This window comes from Trematomus bernacchii, unplaced genomic scaffold (assembly GCF_902827165.1).
Source record: "Trematomus bernacchii unplaced genomic scaffold, fTreBer1.1, whole genome shotgun sequence".
NCBI lineage: Eukaryota > Metazoa > Chordata > Actinopteri > Perciformes > Nototheniidae > Trematomus > Trematomus bernacchii.
The window spans coordinates 16,630,975-16,651,543 of NW_022987973.1; the positions used below are offsets into that span (position 1 = coordinate 16,630,975).

Consider the following 20,569-nt stretch of genomic DNA (forward strand, 5'->3'; position numbering starts at 1 on the left):
TTTTATCAAGATGGATGTCGATGTCGTCAAATGTTGGTAGGAACTCATGGTATTTTGGACTATGATGAACAGTATATCATATAGAAGGGAGATGGTGTGTTGAGGAAGGACAGCTGATGAAAGACTCATCAAGACTAGACCTCAGTGTGTTGCTTTATTAAAAGGATGTATGATAAGAGCAATACGACCGCTTTGCCCTCTCGCTGCCCTCTAAGCCACTGTTATTTTTCAGAGCCAAAGGCTTGCTTCCAGCAGCCTCTGCCCTGCCAACCCATTTTACTTTTTCCAATGAACTTGTTAATTTCATGTTATTACAGTTGGTTTTATGTTGAATCCCCTCTGGCTTGATCCCAGCAAATTAAATCGTGGGCAGTTTATTGAGAAGAAGCTATGAGGTTGAATGAAATGTTCGTCTCCTTCCTTTTCATGCTTAGTATTTTCTGTGCAGGTTTTCTTTCAGCTGCACTGCTATTGTTATGTTTTGAATCCTTATTTACAGCATGCTGACGCCATAACTCTCAGTTTTAGCACATATTATCAAAGCGTTGCTGCAAACAAAACGTTTCTTTAGATTACATTTTTTGTGTAAACACTTATTTTCAAGATCTAATCAAATACAAAACATTTGTACTGTCTATACACAGAAAATCAACTACTGAAATACATATCATATAGCTTCAAGATTTCAAAATGAAAGCTCCACATCTTTATAAATAAGCGTATTGACTTTATGCCGATAGTTAGACGCTCCGATGTCTGTGTGGTTAATCTATAGCTATACCGGGGCAGCAGCTGGTTAGCTTGGCTCTAAGATAAGGACGACAAATGACTGCTCAACACATAACTGTCAATTAAAACCACAACATATTGTTTGCACACTTATTGTTTTTTTATTTACAAAACAAGATACAGTATCCCATGTTAATAAGCAAGATGTAGTCCAGAGATGGCGTTTGTGTACGTTCTGCAATGGTTGAGCAAGTTGTCAGAAATGAACGCGTTACACAAAGTAAACAAAGGGTTAAAAAAGCAATTATTTCCTGTTGTTGGATGTCGGGGCTGTCTGTTTCCCCTTGATTTTTAGTCTCGATGATTATTTAAATGTACTGGCTTCTAGCAGTAGCTTCAAACTTTAGGCAGATGGCACATTTCCAAAAAATGTCAACTTATTCCTTGAATTCAGCAAAGTACATGACTGAATTATGCAAATGAAAACTGATTGGCGTACCAAACTAAAATGATAATGCCCTTGTTAAAACACATGAATATCAAGGTGGAGGTGTGTTTGTCTTTATTTCCTGAACACAGTCTGGAAGCCAGCCATGCAGAGGAGGCATTTTGGTGTTGAACATGAGCCAATTGTCAGCGATGTTTATGAGCAGTAGAAAGTGCAGAGTCCTTGTCTCACAATTGTCTGACTCCTAACTCAAAGTAAATTGGCCTGAAGCACTGAGGCATTAATGCACCTGTCACACTATACACCCTCAGATCTCTCATGTCAAACACATTGGTCCCTCTACCCAGATTGCCTTGGGGCTTTTACCCAGACCTTTCATGCCAGTATAGACTCGGATCACCTTTAACTGAATTCAGTGTGACCGTCTTAGTCACCAGTAGACTTTTCACATAATTCCTCTCAACACATTTCTTAATTCCGCGCATGTGTTTCTCAACAAGCGCACCCTTAATTTCATTTGTAAGCAGGTCCACTCTGACTACATTAGATCCTTCCTGATGAATATGGAGGGCTTAAGCAAACCTGCTTGTCACACAACTACAATGTTTCATGCCCTTTTGATTAACATGGAATGGAAACAATTAGGTGGGGGAGCTGGTGAGGCAAAGCAGTACATTCAACTGCTTTAAATGCTAATTAGCTAATGGAGGATGAAAGAGGAAGGCAACTGGCCAGGTCTCACATGAACACACTCGAACTCCGGCTACAGCTACGCTCGTTTAATCAGAATTTACCAAGACCACCACCATTTTGTTTCCTTGAGTACCTCAGAAGATACAGCCATCTTGTGTAATTACATTTTTTGGTAATGATCTTAAATTAGGCTTAACTCATTATGTTACCGTGTCTTTTTTGAATAATCTCTTATTCTGATGTTTAATCACTTCTGTCTTCTCTTTTTAGTTATTATAGATTTTCTAATCCAGGCGCTTTTAATATGATTTCTCTCAGATCATAGAGGTATTCTCATGGTATTTGAGGAAATATATTGGGCTTCATCGAGCTGTTTAAGTGATTTTTTCCGTCATTCAGACGCAGGGGTCTTTTGCGTTAATGCCCCTTACAACTACATTAAGACAATAACAAAAAAAAGCTGCATTCTCACAAGATATTTGTCCTTTAACAAGCTACATAACTGATGGATTTAAAAACCTATTTTTCCGTCACTGTGTTAGTTAATGGGTCTCCTCACAGTGAATCCACAAGCTTTCGTGTCAGCTTCAACATTTAACTTATAAGAGCAAATTCAGCTGCCTTCTTTTATATTAATTTATTCCACATTTAGCATTAATGAAATTAAAAGTGTATGGAGGATGTGCTGGTATGATAATAACTGTGGTTGCAATAGGATTGTTTTAACACCCTTTCTCTCTCTTTCTCTGTCTCTGCTTATTAAACTGGTTCAGATTTGTAACGTGTTGAAAATGATATGGAAAGTGTAACAAGGTCCTACTTGCTACTCCTTGAAAGGGGTGATTAACACATGCCTTGCCTTGCCTTACATTTATCCCATGTCACTGCCATTCACACAAGATCCGGGTCTACAATTGTAGTTCCAATCGAATCACTGGTAAACTATAGAGTTAAATTCAACTTTGTATAAATCCAAATGACCGATAGTGCTTTAAAAGTAATCACTTTGCTCAATGCTAAATCCCTCTGGATTAATGTTTCATTCTAAGTGTCTTACATGGACATTTAAGTGAAGAAGCAATTAGGCTGTTTACCTTAGTATGCTATTTGAGAATACATTCATGGTCTTAACAGTTCCTTTCATTTCCCCTCTGACTAGGTATTAAAATAAGCTATTCCTTCTTTCTAATCTGATTGGAGCCGATGGCTACAGTGGGATATGAGTTCCTCAGTTGTTGTGAACTGAATTGGGTTGTATGTATTGGGGAAGACAGTGATTGTCTGAAAGTATTTTAGTTTTTTCTTTCCGTCAACAACAAAACCAACTCAGCCATTGCTTTCCACTAAAGAAGCTCATCTATTGAATTGCTCACATTGTATATAGATTATTTATTGACAAAAAGCTAAAAGTGTTTAGCACACGTTATGTAAAAAGTAGTAATTAGTGCAGTTTCCGTTGCAAATGAATAGATATTTAGTGCACTACGCACCAGAACAGGCAAAGAAAACTGAAGTGCTAATGTTCGTCACAATAAAAGTCACCCTGTGCAAATGTGTCCCAACTTCATTGTGTATTTCTGTGTTGGATTTGGAAACAATGGTCAATGGTGCAGATAAATTGGATATATGACCCTAAAACTGATCGATAATATCCTTATTTGTAAATAGGACAATTATTTTTACGACGGTCATGTCTTCAAAACACTCGTCAAAAACACTTTGTCTGGCCTATAATCCATAACAAATATATTGATATATATGCATTTTCAAATTATATTTAACTACAGAGAAGTTACCTTGATGAATGGCTCAAACCGTTAATCTATATCATTTTCACTTGATTACATTACATGTTACTTGTTAGACGCTTTTATCCAAAGCGACTTACTTACTCAATACTGTGGACAATCACCACAGGAGCAATTTGGGGTGAAGTGTCTTGCCCAGGGACACAACTACATGCTGACTGCAGTGGGGTTTGAACCTGTGACCCCCTGATCCGAACACCAACGCACAACCCACTGCGCCACACGCCTCCCCACTTGATGAGACTATATCATGCTTAAGCTACATAGTCAGAACAACAATAAGATGATTCCATTGTTGGTTTCAAAGGTATCTTGTCCAGATTTCTTTTACCAGTATCATCTCTATGAAGATATCTTATCTGTTTTAGTTGTTCTTGTGCTAAAAGAAGCACATTAGCATGTGGCAGTCATGAAGTACATTGCTGCCAATGATTTCACACTTCACACAAAACACTAAATGTAAACAGTAACTTTGTTTGTATACAAGAAAAACTCCACATGGTACCTCTTACTCTTTTCGTGGGATTTTATGACACATAGAAAAATATAGAACATTGCCAGCCATATCCCATTACACTACATTTGTGGACTCACAACCTTCATCTTGTTCAACCCATACTAAATCACACATCATTTGGTTCAAGGGTTGTCAGGGGAATTTTCTATCTTGGAAACGGGATACTAGACTGCGAGACATCATTTAATTGGAATCTCTGCATCATTTGGAAGGAGGAATCAAGGGGCTCTTTTAGGGTCGTCACAAATATCTACCCACTCTGAGTGTTTACATATTTTATCACTCACCGGTGTATTACACTCTCGGCAACACGGACAGTCGTCTGAAATAAACATCTCTATCATCTCTCCCCAGTCTGTCAGGGGTTGCAGATTTTGTTGATTTCCCTTAAAAGCCCCAAATGTATCACAACCTTCAGTGCTCCTTTGAGAGAGAGTATGAATAAGACCGGGGGGAGGAGAGGAGAGGAGAGGAAAAACCTTGCTGTCATGAAAAGAGCCGCTTCCTGGCTGGCTAGATGCAATCATGGCCACTATCTGATAGCGCCGGAGGAAATTGGATGAGCTGAGAGCCTTTGGCTGCCAGTGATGGGAAAGATGACTCCTTTGTCACTGTGTCAGTCAATTCCATACTCTCACCTGAGAGACCAATCAATAACAGCGGGGAAGAGAGGTTTTCTCTGGTCTATAGCCCTCTGCTGTGGGCGGCTGTCAATTATGTGCTGTAAAACATCCTCTGCGTCATAGGGATGAGGAATGGCTTATGTTTTATGGTCCGCATAAATATGTCATGGATGTGGTTAAATGCGATGTTTTTGTAGATTTAGAAGTATGCTTTTAATAAATTATGAAATGTTGGAAGGTAACGATGCTCTCTGTAATTACAAGAAACCACCATTAATATTGCACACATGGTTCTAACAATTTTATTTGTGGGATTCTTTTCTGTGTGTATGTCTACATCTAAAAAAGACTTGGATTTCGGCACTGGTTGTAATGAATGTTGTCTCATCTTTGCTGCTCGCAAGTGGTGCAACTGCTCTCATTAGCAACTGCATCATTAGCTGTGCAATTATAGTGCATAAAACCCAGAGAGACCAATAACTATCAGTTGCTGTCAGGGCATGTAGTATTACATCAGGCATGGAGGACATTTCGCTTGATGTAGGGACCCAGACTCTCACTGAATGATTCATGACCGTGATAGCGGGCAGGCATCGTGAGATTAACATTATTCTTTGCTCAATATGGCTGGGCTGTGTAAGGTGATGCTAAACTGTTCTTTCCTTTCTTCCCCCACCTGCAGTTCCCTAATACCTGTGAGGAGTCTGCTTCCCCATTCGTCTTCATCTGCACCAATGCCCAAGAGATGCTGGTGAAATTCCCCATGAAAGGGAAGCACAAGATCTGTAAGTCCTACTCATTTAATGTAAAATGAAGTGGATAACATTAGCATATTCAAAATAAGGGTGTTCTTTTATCATTTATTATCAGCTATCTACTCTGCATGTATGTGCACCCACGCATACACAAATGAGCCTGCAAAAGTGAAGGACTGATAACTAGGCACAGGGTCTGATTACTATGTGTTCATTAATAAAACACAATCACTAACACATAGAGTGTACTCCCACATACTCGTGTACAGATCCTCTCTGAGAGCCATCTGTAAAGACAGGATTTTTCTGTCAGGTTGCCTGGGGGACAAGCTAGGCCTGGATGTGCAATGTTGTTGCTGTATTGTGTGATTTATAATAGGACTCAAATGCATTTTCCCTTTGCTGCCAGTGCTGCTGCTGCAGAATGATGTACCAACAAGCTCTTTTGTTGATATTTCAAAAGCATCTGAAGACTATAGAGGATTTTTTTTACGCAGTCGACCTACAGAGATCTCTTTCAGATCTTACTCGTCGATTCAGAAAGGCTTTTAAATAGATGGAGATTCTGACCTTTTGCGATTGTTTTGAAAATATGGAACATTTAAAAAGGTTTGAGAAGTTTAGGACTGACCTGCCAGGGAAAACAGTTTCAGATGTTTAGCAGTGAAGTTAAGTTTGATTAGTGATATACGATGTCTAAGAAGTATGTAAATACTGTAAAAGTCTTTGTCTCGGGTTTGGAGGATAGCAATATGTTCCACTTTCCTTCTACTCTAGATGTGTTGTGAAAAAACAGGCCACTCACGACGCCTCTCATTTTATTTTGAAGTATTTTGTGTTTATACATTTCAATCTAACTGGCAGTACCATGGTCTTGAATAAAAAGCTGTACTTGATGAAACCTGCTGACACATTGTTACAGGCTGGCGTAGGCACAGATCGCTGTAGGGAATCTTTACTCACAACATTTAAACCTACAGTAGCCTGTGCACCTGGTGGTTTAGTAAATATGGCTTTGTTTGAACTTGTTTTTTAGTCAATTGAATACCATGAATAATGGATACCTTCCGCCTGTTACTTTGACTTATCTCAGAATTTCGCCATGGGGACAAATAATAAGCTCTCCATTTTTGTTATTCTTTAAAAGAAGATGATACGCTATCAAATACATTGCATTTATACTATCTATATATAATTTAAACCGGCAATACCTTCAAATAGGTCATCTTAATTCTTCTGTAATTTCCTTCAAAACGGTATTGGCTCAAACAGGCTTCCAGCGTTGTAACAGTGCTGGCTCTATGTCGTGTAATTTGATACTTATTCTTAGCCAGACATAAACACACATACCAACCCACAACTGTTCAGCGTGCAGCCTGGAGACAGCTGTTCTTATTTGAGTTGTACTAAGATTAAAATAAGAAGCCTTAAATAATGTAACGCATTCACATTTACAAACATGGACAAACCCCTACAAATGGAGACTGGAGCCAGTTGATGATTCTGTACATACTACACTGCGTGAAACACAATATGTAATTCAAAAACCAGACTGATTTTTAGCATTGGTGTCCCAAGTCAAATTACATTAAAAGTATTTCAGATTATAACACATTTGCAAAAGAAATTAGGGTTAGGATGGTTTCAATTAAAAAGCTATTTTTTTATTATAGCTATTGTTTTTACGTCTCATAGCATCCTGCATGTGTGCAACATTGCATGCTTCTGTCATGTAGTGTGCATTGATTGGTTTTGTAACAGTGCTGGCTCTGTCATGTAATTTGATACTTATTCTCAGCCACACACACACACACACACACACACACACACACACACACACACACACACACACACACACACATACACATACACATACACATACACATACACATACACATACACACACGCTTACTGTTTAGCAATACAGCCTGGTGACTGCTGCTCATATTTGAGTTAAACTCACAGTAAACATCCTGACATAAGCAACCCAACAACCCTTACATAACCCAACAAATTCACATTTAAAAGCATTGATAAACCAATAAAAATGCGCAGAGACATTTGATAATTCTTTATATTCTAGACTCGGTGAAGGAAAACATGTAATTCAAGAAGCAGGGATGTCTTCAGAATTGAGGTCCATTTACAAATGTCAAATTGAATAATAAGAATGAAGATTATAACAAATTTGCTAAATGGGTTAGGGTTATTTCAATGAATGAGATATCTGTTTATAATACACATCATCCTTCCCTCACCCACCATGTCTCGTGTGCATTGATCCCGCCTTTCCCCCTGTGGTCCGCATTAGTCCGGTCTTTGGATCAGATATCCTGACCCACTGGACCTACACAGTCCAGCCTGTCTGATTCCTCTGTCACCAGCTAGCTTTTCACTATCTCACTCTCTTGCTCTCTCGTCCCCTCTTCCACCTCAATTCCCACTGCATCTCACGGGTCAAGGCATTGCCGCTCATCTTGCTCAGGGGGGCTTAGCACAAGTATTTTTTGCTCCCCCGGCAGCTTACATCGACAAGTTCCTCTTGTCGCTGGCGTTGCCAACCATCTCATGCCTCGTCAGAATGAGCAAAGGCTAGTTCCCTGGATTGTTACCCTTACTTTCCGCTTCAGTACAAACCATGCTCAATTGTTGTTTCATTGTATTCGCGTTAAACATTCATGTGTTAGAAAGTGCCTAGGGTAATGTGTATAAATGGAAATGTGTGGCTGCTTTGATTGTTTCATCAAGCAAATTCTGCAAACGTGTTGTGTTGTCTGTGAGAGCTGTGATTACGCTCTAAATATTAGGTTGTCAGATGCTAGCTGGAGTTTTTAGTCCAAGCTTTCCTTATTTATTATTTATTTAAATCCCCATTAGCTGTTACCTTGGCAACAACCACTCTTCCTGCGGTCAATTTAGGAAATGCATACAGTTCAAATGCTTACACAGAACTGCTTTTATCTCCACATATTACATCTCTCTATTATTGTTAAGTAACATTTACACGAAACACAATGTAAAAAAAACACTAAAGTGAACATTCATTTGTTAGTCTGGTGATGAAACATATTTTGGTCTAATTGCTTCGCAAGTTATTGCTGTTGTTGTTCTGAGGCTCTCCTGCATTTGTGCTTGATTTGAAGCTGCTTATGTTTTTATGTGAATAGGGATGAGGACGAATGAGCTGAGAGCGGACTGATTCTGCAGTCTAGTGTTTTTGCTCTTTTCTGTGGGATCTGCAGTCCTAGCAGACGCTTTTCCTTACTGCTAGTGTCAGAATGTTGCATCTTACAGCAATGGAAGCCTGAAAGGACAGGGAAAGGGAGCACACCCACAAATGGAGGAACATTATTGGATGCATTTAGCAATTATCAAAAGATGCTGCTTCTCTCTCCAGACCGTTTCACTGTTGGCTTTGTAGACTATATGCTAGGCTGTGCTCGATACAGTTTGATCATTCATTTCCCTGTGGAGGAGCCTGTGACATTTAAAATGGCATAAAGCCAAGGCTCACTCCCTGTAATAAGGGAGGTGCATTATGGTTTATGGTCACATCCTGTAATCATTTGTATCTGTGTGTGTGCGCGTGCTTCTGTGTAAGCTGAAGGTCAGTCTGGGTGTTGAAAGCTATTTGGCTCCTGATATAAAGCCACATTTCCTTTTTCTCTTCCTTATAGCTATCCTTCCCTTGCAGCATGTTTTTTATGGACTGACACCCCCAGTATGATGTGGCTATGTAGACACAGCTAGTTTGTACATACCCACATAGTAAAAATGAAGCACAAATCATATACCGCTATATTTAAAGCTCTAGTAGAAGTGCCAAACTGACTGGACCATTTTTCAAAAACAATTACATAACCTCAGCTGATTCTGAGGATGCTATCAAATTAAATGCTAACATTGATAATTATAACAGCAAGTTCAAATGACCTAATTAACTGATTTTGAAGATTATTGAGAGGTTGGTGTTCTTTGGTCGCAGTGGACGGTTTATTATCTTGAAGCATGAGATTTATGACCTCTTGGCCCCATGCTGGACCTCAAACCAGTTGAAAGCCTCACAAATAGCCTCCAAACACGTTTCATTTTATGACTAGAATCTGAACCTGATCCTCAAGTCTGGCAGAGATCTGAGACTGATGTAGTCTATTTAACAAGTTTAAATCACGTTAAACTTTAATCATTGAGGCTTAACTTGGATTCTTTGTTGAATTTGTAGAACTTTGGTAGACAACATGCTGTGGCTGCTGTTCCTGAATGAGCTTCAAGCTACTTTCTGTTCTGCAGAACAAAGCATTAGGTAACCTGAGAATTATGTTTGACCTTCCTATTATGACGCCTCCGATGAATTAAAATCCTATTGCTTCCGAGCATGAAGGGTGGATACCCAGAGTAATGTTCCGTGAGTGAATCAAATGGCTTCAAGCGTTGTTGAGAGCTTGCTCGACCAGTAAGAAAAAAACAGTACAAATCTCTTCAACAGCCACTCTCATTTCAACTGACTAAAGCTCTGAATCAGAAAAAAGGAGTTCAGCAGTTCAAGTATTCACAACGGTTGATAAGCTTAAGGCATCTAATGCCTTTTGTTCCGTCTTGCGATCATTTGACAGGCTTCTAAGAAAATGTAATCACACTTAATAAAATACGGCTCTCGAGAGTGCATTTGTTCTACAAAGATTCATCCATTATAGAAACAAAAACAGAATGTCCTTAAGCAGTGGTAGAAGAAAAAAGGTCATATCCAGCTCTTCACTTATTTTGGTGCTGAATGTATAACTCTTGTGATATGACATATGAATTCAGTGAGGGCTTTGTGAGTACTGGCTTATCTTTTCTACAAAGATTAGTCACTGTGATGGCTCTCCAGCAGCTACACAAGAACTCTCTTTCTGAGGTTGGATCCAACTGCAGGAAAGGAAGTCATGGATATAATTGCTAAGATGAAAAATTCGGCTGCAGCTGCAGGTCATGATGAGATCTTTTTTATCTCTCCCAGCGTAAGTCATTGACATATATAATCTCCAAATCACCGGAGACTGGAGTCATTTCAAAGGACCTCAAGGTCGACAAAGTAGTTGTCCTGTCTTAAGCCCAAGGCACCAACATGATTTTTTCTTCCATTTCTTCAGATAATCTATTTCTCATGTTCAGCAGAATTCCTCTTTGTTACACATTGCATTTCATATAATAGTGTTTTCTTATTCAAACAAGTATCTGGAATTTTTGTAAACTGTGTAAAGATTTTGAAAATGTATGGAAATGAATACTCTTGATATGTTACATAGTATTAGATATAATCTGAGTTTTCTTTACCATCTCTGCCAACTCTTTCTTATTCGAGTTTCATTATGCATTCATTCAAACAATATAAAGAGGCTCTCCAGGTTGGTTCTTTGGATGTTGTAAATCTCAAAGAAGACAATGAGCTAGGATACCGCAGATTAAACTGAACCAATTTACTTTTAGAGGACATTGTTTATTCATTTATTTCGTATGTTATCTCTTCTATATTGTACTAAATGAACCCTTTAATTCTCTAGTCTTGTAACAACCATGTAAAAAACAGCAACCAGAAATAGAAGTAGCCAGAAATACAACTGTATCTGTTTCTAATGCAGCCAAACAAACTCATGTTGTTTTAATGGAGCAGTCAATAATTGCCCATTTTTCCGTTTAGTTCATAAGCAACCATGATTGAATTTCCACACAATAGCCATTAGCCTTGATGACACTTACATAGCCTTCTTTCACCAGTTAAATGCTTGTAATATGAAGCAGCAGCAGCGGCAGTAGGAACTGTTGAGCTAGCTAGCTGTAACTCAACCCAGCTCTGAAACAGCAGAGTCAGCAGAACGCAGTGAGACCGACAATGAGATAGAATAAATGCAATAAAACTATTTTCCCTCATGCATATGAAGGCAATTTGGTGTTACTGCAGGAATGCTTTACTCCACCGCTAACAATTAAAAATGCTATATAGAGCGGTAATTGGGTATGGCTGCTTTAAAAAGAATCAAACATTAAATCATTGTACCTGTTAAATACTATAATTCTTCTCAAATGTAATTTGTTTAATTGACTCCTCACACTGATGATTAGTGCACGACACTGGGGCTGTAATTTACAGTATGTCACATTAATCCACACAAACACATAATACAGCAACACATAGAGTATTTTTTAACACATTTTTTCACTAATAGCTATTCTATGTCTAATGATTTGTCTTCATATGCTCTGTTAAAGAAATCGAGGTCACTGCAATACAGTACAATACATATTAAGCACCCTTATGGGAATAGTTTGGAGCAAATAATCTATATTTACTTGTTCCTGTGTAACAGCCTCATACCCAGGGACTAGTGAGTATATATCACATATAAATGATTCTCTTTATTTGTTTGGTATGCATCCAACATCATATCCCTTGTACACATTGCACTTCCAGCTCTCTTTTAAATATCATTTGCATTTTCCACGCATACATTATCGAGCTGTTTGCAATATGTATTGCTTTTATCCCTCAGGTTGCGCCACATATGGAAATAAAACAATATATTTAGAGTGACAATATTGCAGTTGAATTTTGCTCCACTAACCATGGGCTGCACTGTAACCTTGTGATTACCTCTGTGTTGTATGTGTGAAATTGCAGCACCATGAGATTGCAAATAGAGAAAGCCAATTACCTAACAAATGCCCACCTTCTCTCCTGAGGTGGTCACGATTTATTTTCTCTCCTCTATTTCTCCCCTGCGCTCTTCCACTGTCATCCAGTGCTGGGAGACAGAAAGAGGTTAGAGCGACGGAAGTCCTTTTTTGATTATTTATTCATGGTTTTTCCATTTAATATTCATGCCTTCTTCAGGACTATCTGGGTGCAGAGGAGAATTTTCTTCCTCCAAGGCGGCCGGGGCCAAAAATCAGGTTTCAGCTCCAATGAGCCCGACGGTTGAAGGGAAGAGAGAGAGATGGAGAAGGGAACAAGAGAGCGGGGTTTCATGTGTTCTCTAGTAAATGAGAGGCAGGCCTTGAAGGTGACAGGCTGTGTTTATTACTGATCTGTCAGCCGGTTAATGAGGAGAGGAGAAGAGAGAGGAGAGAGCTGAGCTGTTGAGCAGAGACCAGAGCACACAGGCAAGGGAACGAGAGGGAGCCCCGAGCAATAAACTCTGCTGTACTCGATGTGCCTGTCCTCACAGATACACTGACAACACTCCTGCATGCTGAATTGCATTCACTGGAAACTAAATTAGTTTGTCACAGAGTATTTTTCTGTATTGTAATAAAATCATTATGTTTCAATGAACACACATTAACAGAAAATACCTACTGCAACCTATTATGTACATGTTATTCTTTCTCAAGCCCAATTTATAAATTCTTCATCCATGTGGCTGGGTATGTGTCATCTGAGTCTGCACAGTACAAAATGTGGACTGTTCATTGAATAATGGGAAAGCACATCCATTTATACAGACAGGCAGAGAAGTGGTTCTGAGATGTTTTCTTGGATTTTTTTTGTTACACTTGTATGTACAATCATGTTGCTTGACCCGCAGGGCGCTGTTGAGATTTGAGAGGCGTGAACATCGGCTTTGCTTCAGACCTTTGCGACCTCTATAACACCTTTCTATGTGTGGCTTTATGAGAATCATCAGAATATTCTAGTTTTGACAGACATGTCCACTAAAAATCCAATACTCCCAACAGGCTACCACTTTCACCTCCACAGCTTTGGTAGAAAAAAACATACACTTGGTTATGCTTCCAATATAAAACGAAAAGCACAGTATGGCTATTATGAATGAATTGATTGTTACCTTTGACATGGTGGTCATGGTGTTATCTCAACAGGACAGATAAAACATAATTTGGTGATCGAGCAAGTGGTTAGTTTTCAGAGCAGATAAGGATCCGGGCGTTTCTGTATTTTGTTCAAGGATCTCTTAACATTGCAAGATATAATAGATTAAACATGTTTATCTATATCCTGATGATATCTCACTGCTATTAATTGAATAAGAGCAATCAGGCATGGATACTGCATACTATGCTTATTATTGTGTTTGTTGATGTAGATCTAGAAGCTGTTTGAAGACATATCCTTGAAATATTTTCTTTTTTCAATACCGTGTAGCCTTGACATAGCCATGCTTTGCCCGTGAGTTTTGTGTATTATTTGATTGCTCTTGAGCCCAGAGGTTTTATCAGCTGCGCTCGGTAATGAAAGCTCTCGCTCTTCCGTCTCGGCAAAGGGTGAAAAGCCTGTGTAAAGAAATTGCTCTTTGGTGTAGCAATAGATTTGTCTTCCCTTATCTGAACGGAGCATTGTTGCCTTTATCAGTCACCATTACAAAATCCATATCAATCAGCATTTGACGTGCCAGTGCTTTTGTCAGTGTCACATTTACTGCATGAATGACATGCTTTCTGCAAATTCTGTTGCGTTTTTATTCAATGTAATGCAATTATCATGGGTTACAGAGCTGCATATGCACATGTCTGCATGCTGCCCTGGTTTAAACCTCGATCTGTCTCTGTGTGATGAATGCCTTTAGATATACTATAGTTGTGTGAGAAGCTGACTGTGTCCTTTCTTGAGATATGGATGTTACGGTATTGTTGCACAACCCACTTTTTCTGATGATGCCTGAGAGGGTTATACTCCAGAGGTTAAAATTGATTTGGTCCTCAGGAATATACCATGGATGAAAGGAGAGAAATGCATGTGTCATGCACTTGGCACAGTGGATTTAAAAAAACATAGGCTTTGGAACCAAATCATTTCCATGGTACAAGTGATCTTTGCTTCTTTTTCTTTTACAGGGAGCTCAAAACAATCTAAACCATTTTTTTTTTTATACAGGCTTTGGCCCAGTTTTAATAGGTAGTTATTTTTTTCTTACTTCAGGCCTTACAAATGCACATCTTCTCCCGCATACTCAGTCCATCTTGATTTAGTGTTTGTACAGCTCATCTCCTCTTAAAGCAGCAAACACAAATCAATGTTTAAATGGGTCACTGTACATGAATGGAGACACGCATGGTACATACACTTCCCTTGCTTTGCTTCATTTTGTCACCGTAAATAGACTTTCAATGTTGTTCAGTTTTTCCGCTTCTATTCTCCTAATTTGTTTATGTGCATTGCAGATATGAAGATCTCCATCACAGATTTATAAGTCCAAGTTCAACATGAGATTGTACACATATGGCTTTGGATCTTTTCTGACTGAACCTTTATGTTGTGTGCCTTCAGTTTTCATTTTGTCTTTCCTTTTTGTTTTCTCTATTTTGTCAATTTTGTTTCCCTCCCTTTGTCTTTGTCTCTGTCCTAAACCTGTCAGAGTAATCAATCTGGGTCGCACTGTGAAGGGGGAAGCAGACAGATGTGCTTTTCAATGAGATCGATGTCCCTGATTTGTGTGTGTGTGTGTGTGTGTGTGTGTGTGTGTGTGTGTGTGTGTGTGTGTGTGTGTGTGTGTGTGTGTGTGTGTGTGTGTGTGTGTGTGTGTGTGTGTGTGTGTGTGTGTGTGTGTGTGTGTGGTGTGTGTGTGTGTGTGTGTGTGTGTGTGTGTGTGTGTGTGTGTGTGTGTGTGTGTGTGTGTGTGTGTGTGTGTGTGTGTGTGTGTGTGGTGTGTGTGTGTGTGTGTGTGTGTGTGTGTGTGGTGTGTTGTGTGTGTGTGTGGTGTGTGTGTGTGTGTGTGTGTGTGTGTGTGTGTGTGTGTGTGTGTGTGTGTGTGTGTGTGTGTGTGTGTGTGTGTGTGTGGTCTGCTGATTACCATGATGCTGCCTTGATTTTTTTTAATTTGTCTGGTTAGGCATCGAGGATCAATAAGAGGATTATTTGCACAGTTCAAGAAGCTGATGGAGGTGAGCATGTTAAACTAGACATGGCCAATAAGTCTCTTGATGTGGTTAAAAGTGGCTGTGCGTGTTTTTCCGCCAAGGTGCAAACATAGGAAATTCTGAAATGTAACAAGAATGTTACTTCCTTGTATACCTTGAAGAAAACCAACATTTGCCAACAACTATAACCATAAATTACTTCAAAGGAAAAATAACGTTAAACTGACTTATAACCGATACAAATAAGATCTTACATAATTCAAAGATAAGTCAAACAACATAAAATACATGAATCAACAAGTATACTTTATTAATAATGCATTCATCCATTTCTTTCCAGCAGAAGTACTAGAGTTTCAGTTTTGTCAGCTGCTGAAATATTAGGATTTGGTTTTGATTGATAGCCCTGGAAATTGAAAGAAAAGGATTTCACTAGTATGTGTCTCTTTTATAGAGTAAATAACAAATATGTTAATTCAAAAATAAATAGTTAGCTACAGCCCTAATACGACTTATTTGTCAAAAGCTGCTTTTTGCACCAACAAATAAATGAATACAAAGATGGATGCAAACACTTTTAAACACACTTGCCAGTTAATTATGTTTTATACTAATAAATTGTATATGTTACAGATTTCACTTTATTTATATCTAAAGTGTTCTGCAGCGGTTCATAGCTGTGGAGTGTAATATACTGTAGTTGAAAATGATGTTTACGTTGGGCACACGTCAGAACAATATGACATTACGTAATAATGTAAAGAGTGACCTGTGAAAAGTGTAAACATTGACACACCGCTACCACAAGGCCATTAACATTTCTTTCCAAGCACATCTTACCCAATGTAATCACCTTACGGCACTCGTGAGAAAGATCAACAGCGGTAATTCCTCTCAAAGGAGGCTGTCAGCTTTCCATCAGCGCTGTCAGTGTTTTCACTTTGCCTGTTCTCAAAAGAGCATTTGATTCTTGTAGTTTTCCTCTGCCTCTGAAAAGAAGCAGACAGATGTAATAGCCATTAGCCTCGGGGAGAGACAGCACAGATGTGTCAACAAGGCTTGACTTTTACAGTCCAAGTGAAGTCTGAGCAAACAGTGGCTGTGTAGAGGCCTGTGTGGTTGAGCAGTGATCCAGGGACACGGCGCTCGGCGTTGCCCCGGGACTCCAAACAGACCGTGACTCTAGTTCTCATTACAAGAGCGGGTCAGACCACCCCAATACGGAAAATAAATAATGCAGGGGAACACCTGAGAGCTGCCACCTCACTGACAACATCCACATAACCATGTCCTTCATGAATAAGTGGTTTAACATTTCATCTACTACGCTGGCAATATTTCTTACACTCAAAGTATTTTGGTGGCTTTGAGAAATATGATGTGTCCATGGGGCTACAACTAACAATGATTTTACTTATTCATTTGCTCATAAATCTCACACTTGATTGCTTAGTTGGTCTAACGTTATGAAATAGTGAAAATAGTCATCTTATGTTCTAGTTTTTGTTCTGAAATGGCTTCTTTTTACACCATAAAACCTCAAATATATCATCAGCTCTACCATCAGTCTATATCTTTCATTTTACCTACCTAATACAAATCAGTTCTTACAGTCTCAAGGCCTCCAAAAACCCTTGAAAAATGAATTCTTAACCTTAATATGATCTCAATCGCATTTGCAATGGAGAACCCAAGATTGGAGAGTTAAAATTGTAATCAAGCTTTAATGGCAGTAGATATTTTTCGTCCCTAGTCAGCCGTCTCCCCTCCCTGTATGTTTAGCTCGATCTCTTCAAATGTATTTCCTACTTTGTAACCAGAGGCAAGAGCCCTTGACTTGCTGCCCCCACAGCCGCGGCCAAGGCAGCCATTTAAGTTGTGATTAAAAATTAATGGTTGAGTGAGAGGCAGCAGAGAGGAAACAGGGGAGGGAATGAAGAGAAGGAGACAATGCCTGAGCAGAGGAAAAGGCAGTGGAGAGGGGAGCAGGCCCAAGCAGCAGCTGCTGCTCCCTGATAGAGGGTGGGAAGGTCTTCTCCACAACTCTGCTGTGTTTAACTGCCCTGCTCACACCCCACCATGAATATTGCATTACCACACTATAGGGCGCCTTGTGTTACCCCCACTGAGTGTTGAACAGACCTGCAGCCACATTGCCAAATCATCCAAGTCGAGCCTACCCCCACTGTGAGGAGGGGGGGGGGGGTTGGGCGTCCACATTTAAGCACACACCACACAAACCACAGCAACTTACACACCACATATTTGCCAGACTGACCCAGAGAGGAACCCTGCCTCATTGCATGTCACAAACAATTAAATCCAACAACGTCAAATGGGTTTCCTGGCATTTAAAACTATCGTCACTCATTTATGTTGGCTTATGATCTCTGATGGAGCTGTTTAAAGGACACTGTTATGAAATGATTTCCAGTTACTGAGCAAAAGAAGGACATGATGGTCACACACATGCTGTAGTCGTTGTAAGCGGTTCTGTTTTAATATGTTTTAGCTCTGCGTTAACCCAAAGTTTTACAAAGAAGGTCAGTAGAATTAAGGGCAATCAGTTTGAGTGTTGCCCCGCTTGGTCTAGCTCTCTGGTCATTTATTTAAAAGCGGAACAGAAATGCCATGAGACCACACAAGGTCCTGACCTTGACTTTACCAGATGATGAGTAGTGGCACTTACATCACGGCCTGCCCTTTTCTTCCTTCTGGCCTCTTTCTCTATAGCGTTTCATTACAGCACTTCTCAGAGTCCATCACCCTCTGATACGTGCACTCTCTCAGTTCTGATAACGTTGTTCCCATGTAGTATAGCTCTTCAGGATCTCCGCTTGTAGTGTATTGATTAGAGTTGGCTAGCTAACAAAAACACTCGAAATGAGTTATTTCTCTCTAGATATTGTAATAATTTTGCTTAAATTCAGGGCCAAAAGCCCCATAAAGCATGTCCTACAAGTCATGAGATGGTAAAACAGTTTTCCAATTTAACTGAATGATCTCTCAGTATTTTGGCATTTCCGGAAATGATCTTACTCGCTCTGCTTCCATTCTCATGCCTGTACTGTATGCTAACCATGGAACTAGCGCAATAATTCAATTAGCTTAGCACAAAACTGTATGGAGGGTGAAACAGCCGGACTTCAAAATCTGTTCTAAATCTCACTGATGAACATTCTGTGACTGGTTTATTGATTCTCTGACATACATTTTTTGTAAGAACTGCCACTCCTGCTGTTTACCTCTAATCCTAGTCTTTATGCTAAGCTAAGCTAAGCTAATGAACTCTCAGCTTTAGGTCTACTTTTAGTGCACCGAAGTAAGAATGAGATCGATCTTCTCATCTGACTCTGCAAAAAGGGAATATTCACCAAAATGTCGAACTATTCTTTTCACCACTTTTAAGAATGGAAACTGAAAGAGACTGAGAGACAAATATTGTCCTAATTTCATAGTTGCACTATAAAGTGTATGCAAACGTGCGGTAGTAGTGCAGTGATTTAGAAAAGTTTGGGTTCACGTTCTAGTTAAAGAATTAAAGTTGTCTTATTGCTCAATTCACTCCAGTGAAAGCTGTCTGTGTAACAAAATGAAAAAAGATAGCCCTCCTTAAAGTAGCTGAAAATAAGTCTGTAGAGAGAAGTTTACAGTTAAATGTCCTTAGGTATTAAACAAATGTGTGCTTTAAGTAATGAAGCTGAACAACACTGTGGAGAGCAGTTAGATGGACTGCGGGATGAAATTACATGACTGCACCAGTTTAGATTAAAAACATTAGTTGAGGTAGCAGTACCACTACTTAATGACCGTTTTTCAGTTAAAAGTTTTCCAAAACACATTAAACTTAAATTCTGCTTGATATGAGAACGAGTAATTAATCAAATGATTTGTGGTCTGATCGTTGCTTACCTAAGAAGTTTGGGACTACCATAACTGCCTAAATGATGCACCATATTGGAATATCATATGTTTTTGTAAAATATATTATATTTAAATTATTATACATGTTTGTGTTTTATTTTCCTTTGATAAAAAATAAATGTTAACCTTCAAAAGAAGCTACAACTAACCAATTTCACTGTAGGTTGTTAAAATATAACAACTAGCTTTTTGCTAACGACTTTTATATACTTGACATTTTGCATTACTTGCTGCAGCAGTTAAGAAAACAATGCAATTATATGAGTTTGTAACACCAAGACTTGTAGTTCTATGAATTATAATGTCAAAATGATATACACTTTTAAATAGTGTTTACAGAAATATAGAAACTGTCAGTACCGGGGTACAGCTAGATCAGATTTTTGAACAATGCTTGAGAGTTATTGTTGCTAATATTCCTTCACAATGACATAGAAAACTGTAAACACTAGCTTGTTAGATACAGGGAAGTGTAGAGACATTTCCTGAAGGGTAAGGTATGGCACCAATAGAAACTAATCCCATCGTGGTATAGCAAGTTTAAGGTATAATCAGAAATTACTAATATTGTATGCGTTTGACACCTCCTCTTCATCAGCCACCTCCCTTTTGCTACACTCTGTTCCTTTCGTACTTACATAATTTGTTAATTCTGTCCTATTTCCTCTGCTGCTGCTGCCATCACTGTTCTTGCTTTAGGTGTTATTTGCTAATGCTAATGAGGCGAGGCAGCAAGTAATGGTTTGTGGGGGGAGAGAGAAGCTGCCTGGAAAGATGGTGATATGGTAATATGGCTCACTGTGGCATATGGACCATTCTCTTCGGGAGCGGCCACATCATTGCACACACAGTGTAAATGTTACCAGATCTCATGTGTTAAAAAGACATCACCAAAATAGAACCATCTAGTTACAATATTAAAACGAGATGTGTTTATTCATACCAAACCAACAAAAAAAAAAATCATTGTTGATATTGTCAACAGTATATCCTCTCCACTTTTGAATTAAAAGCTTAAAACATAAATCTATACATTCAAATCTAAGTCATTGTAGTTCTTAAATATAGACATTGGTCATGACGGATATATACTGTCACCCTATCTATGGGAGAGAATAGCTATAGTAACTGAGTCAAAGGTTAAATCAGTACAAAGCTGAGTGTAGGCACTTTCTATTTGATTTTTAAAGGAAGAGATGTGAAGTGCAAGCTGTTAC

At 39.0% G+C, this 20,569-nt stretch overlaps 1 protein-coding gene across 1 annotated transcript in view; it reads left to right on the forward strand.

Annotated features, from left to right (window-relative positions):
• The window catches only part of trip4 (thyroid hormone receptor interactor 4), a 73,207-nt gene that overhangs the window by 20,032 nt on the left and 32,606 nt on the right, over window positions 1-20,569 (forward strand). Inside the window, exon 12 of the mRNA XM_034117142.1 lies at window positions 5,501-5,603. Within this exon, the coding sequence (XP_033973033.1) occupies window positions 5,501-5,603 (103 nt within the window). The remainder of the gene's footprint in view (window positions 1-5,500; window positions 5,604-20,569) is intronic.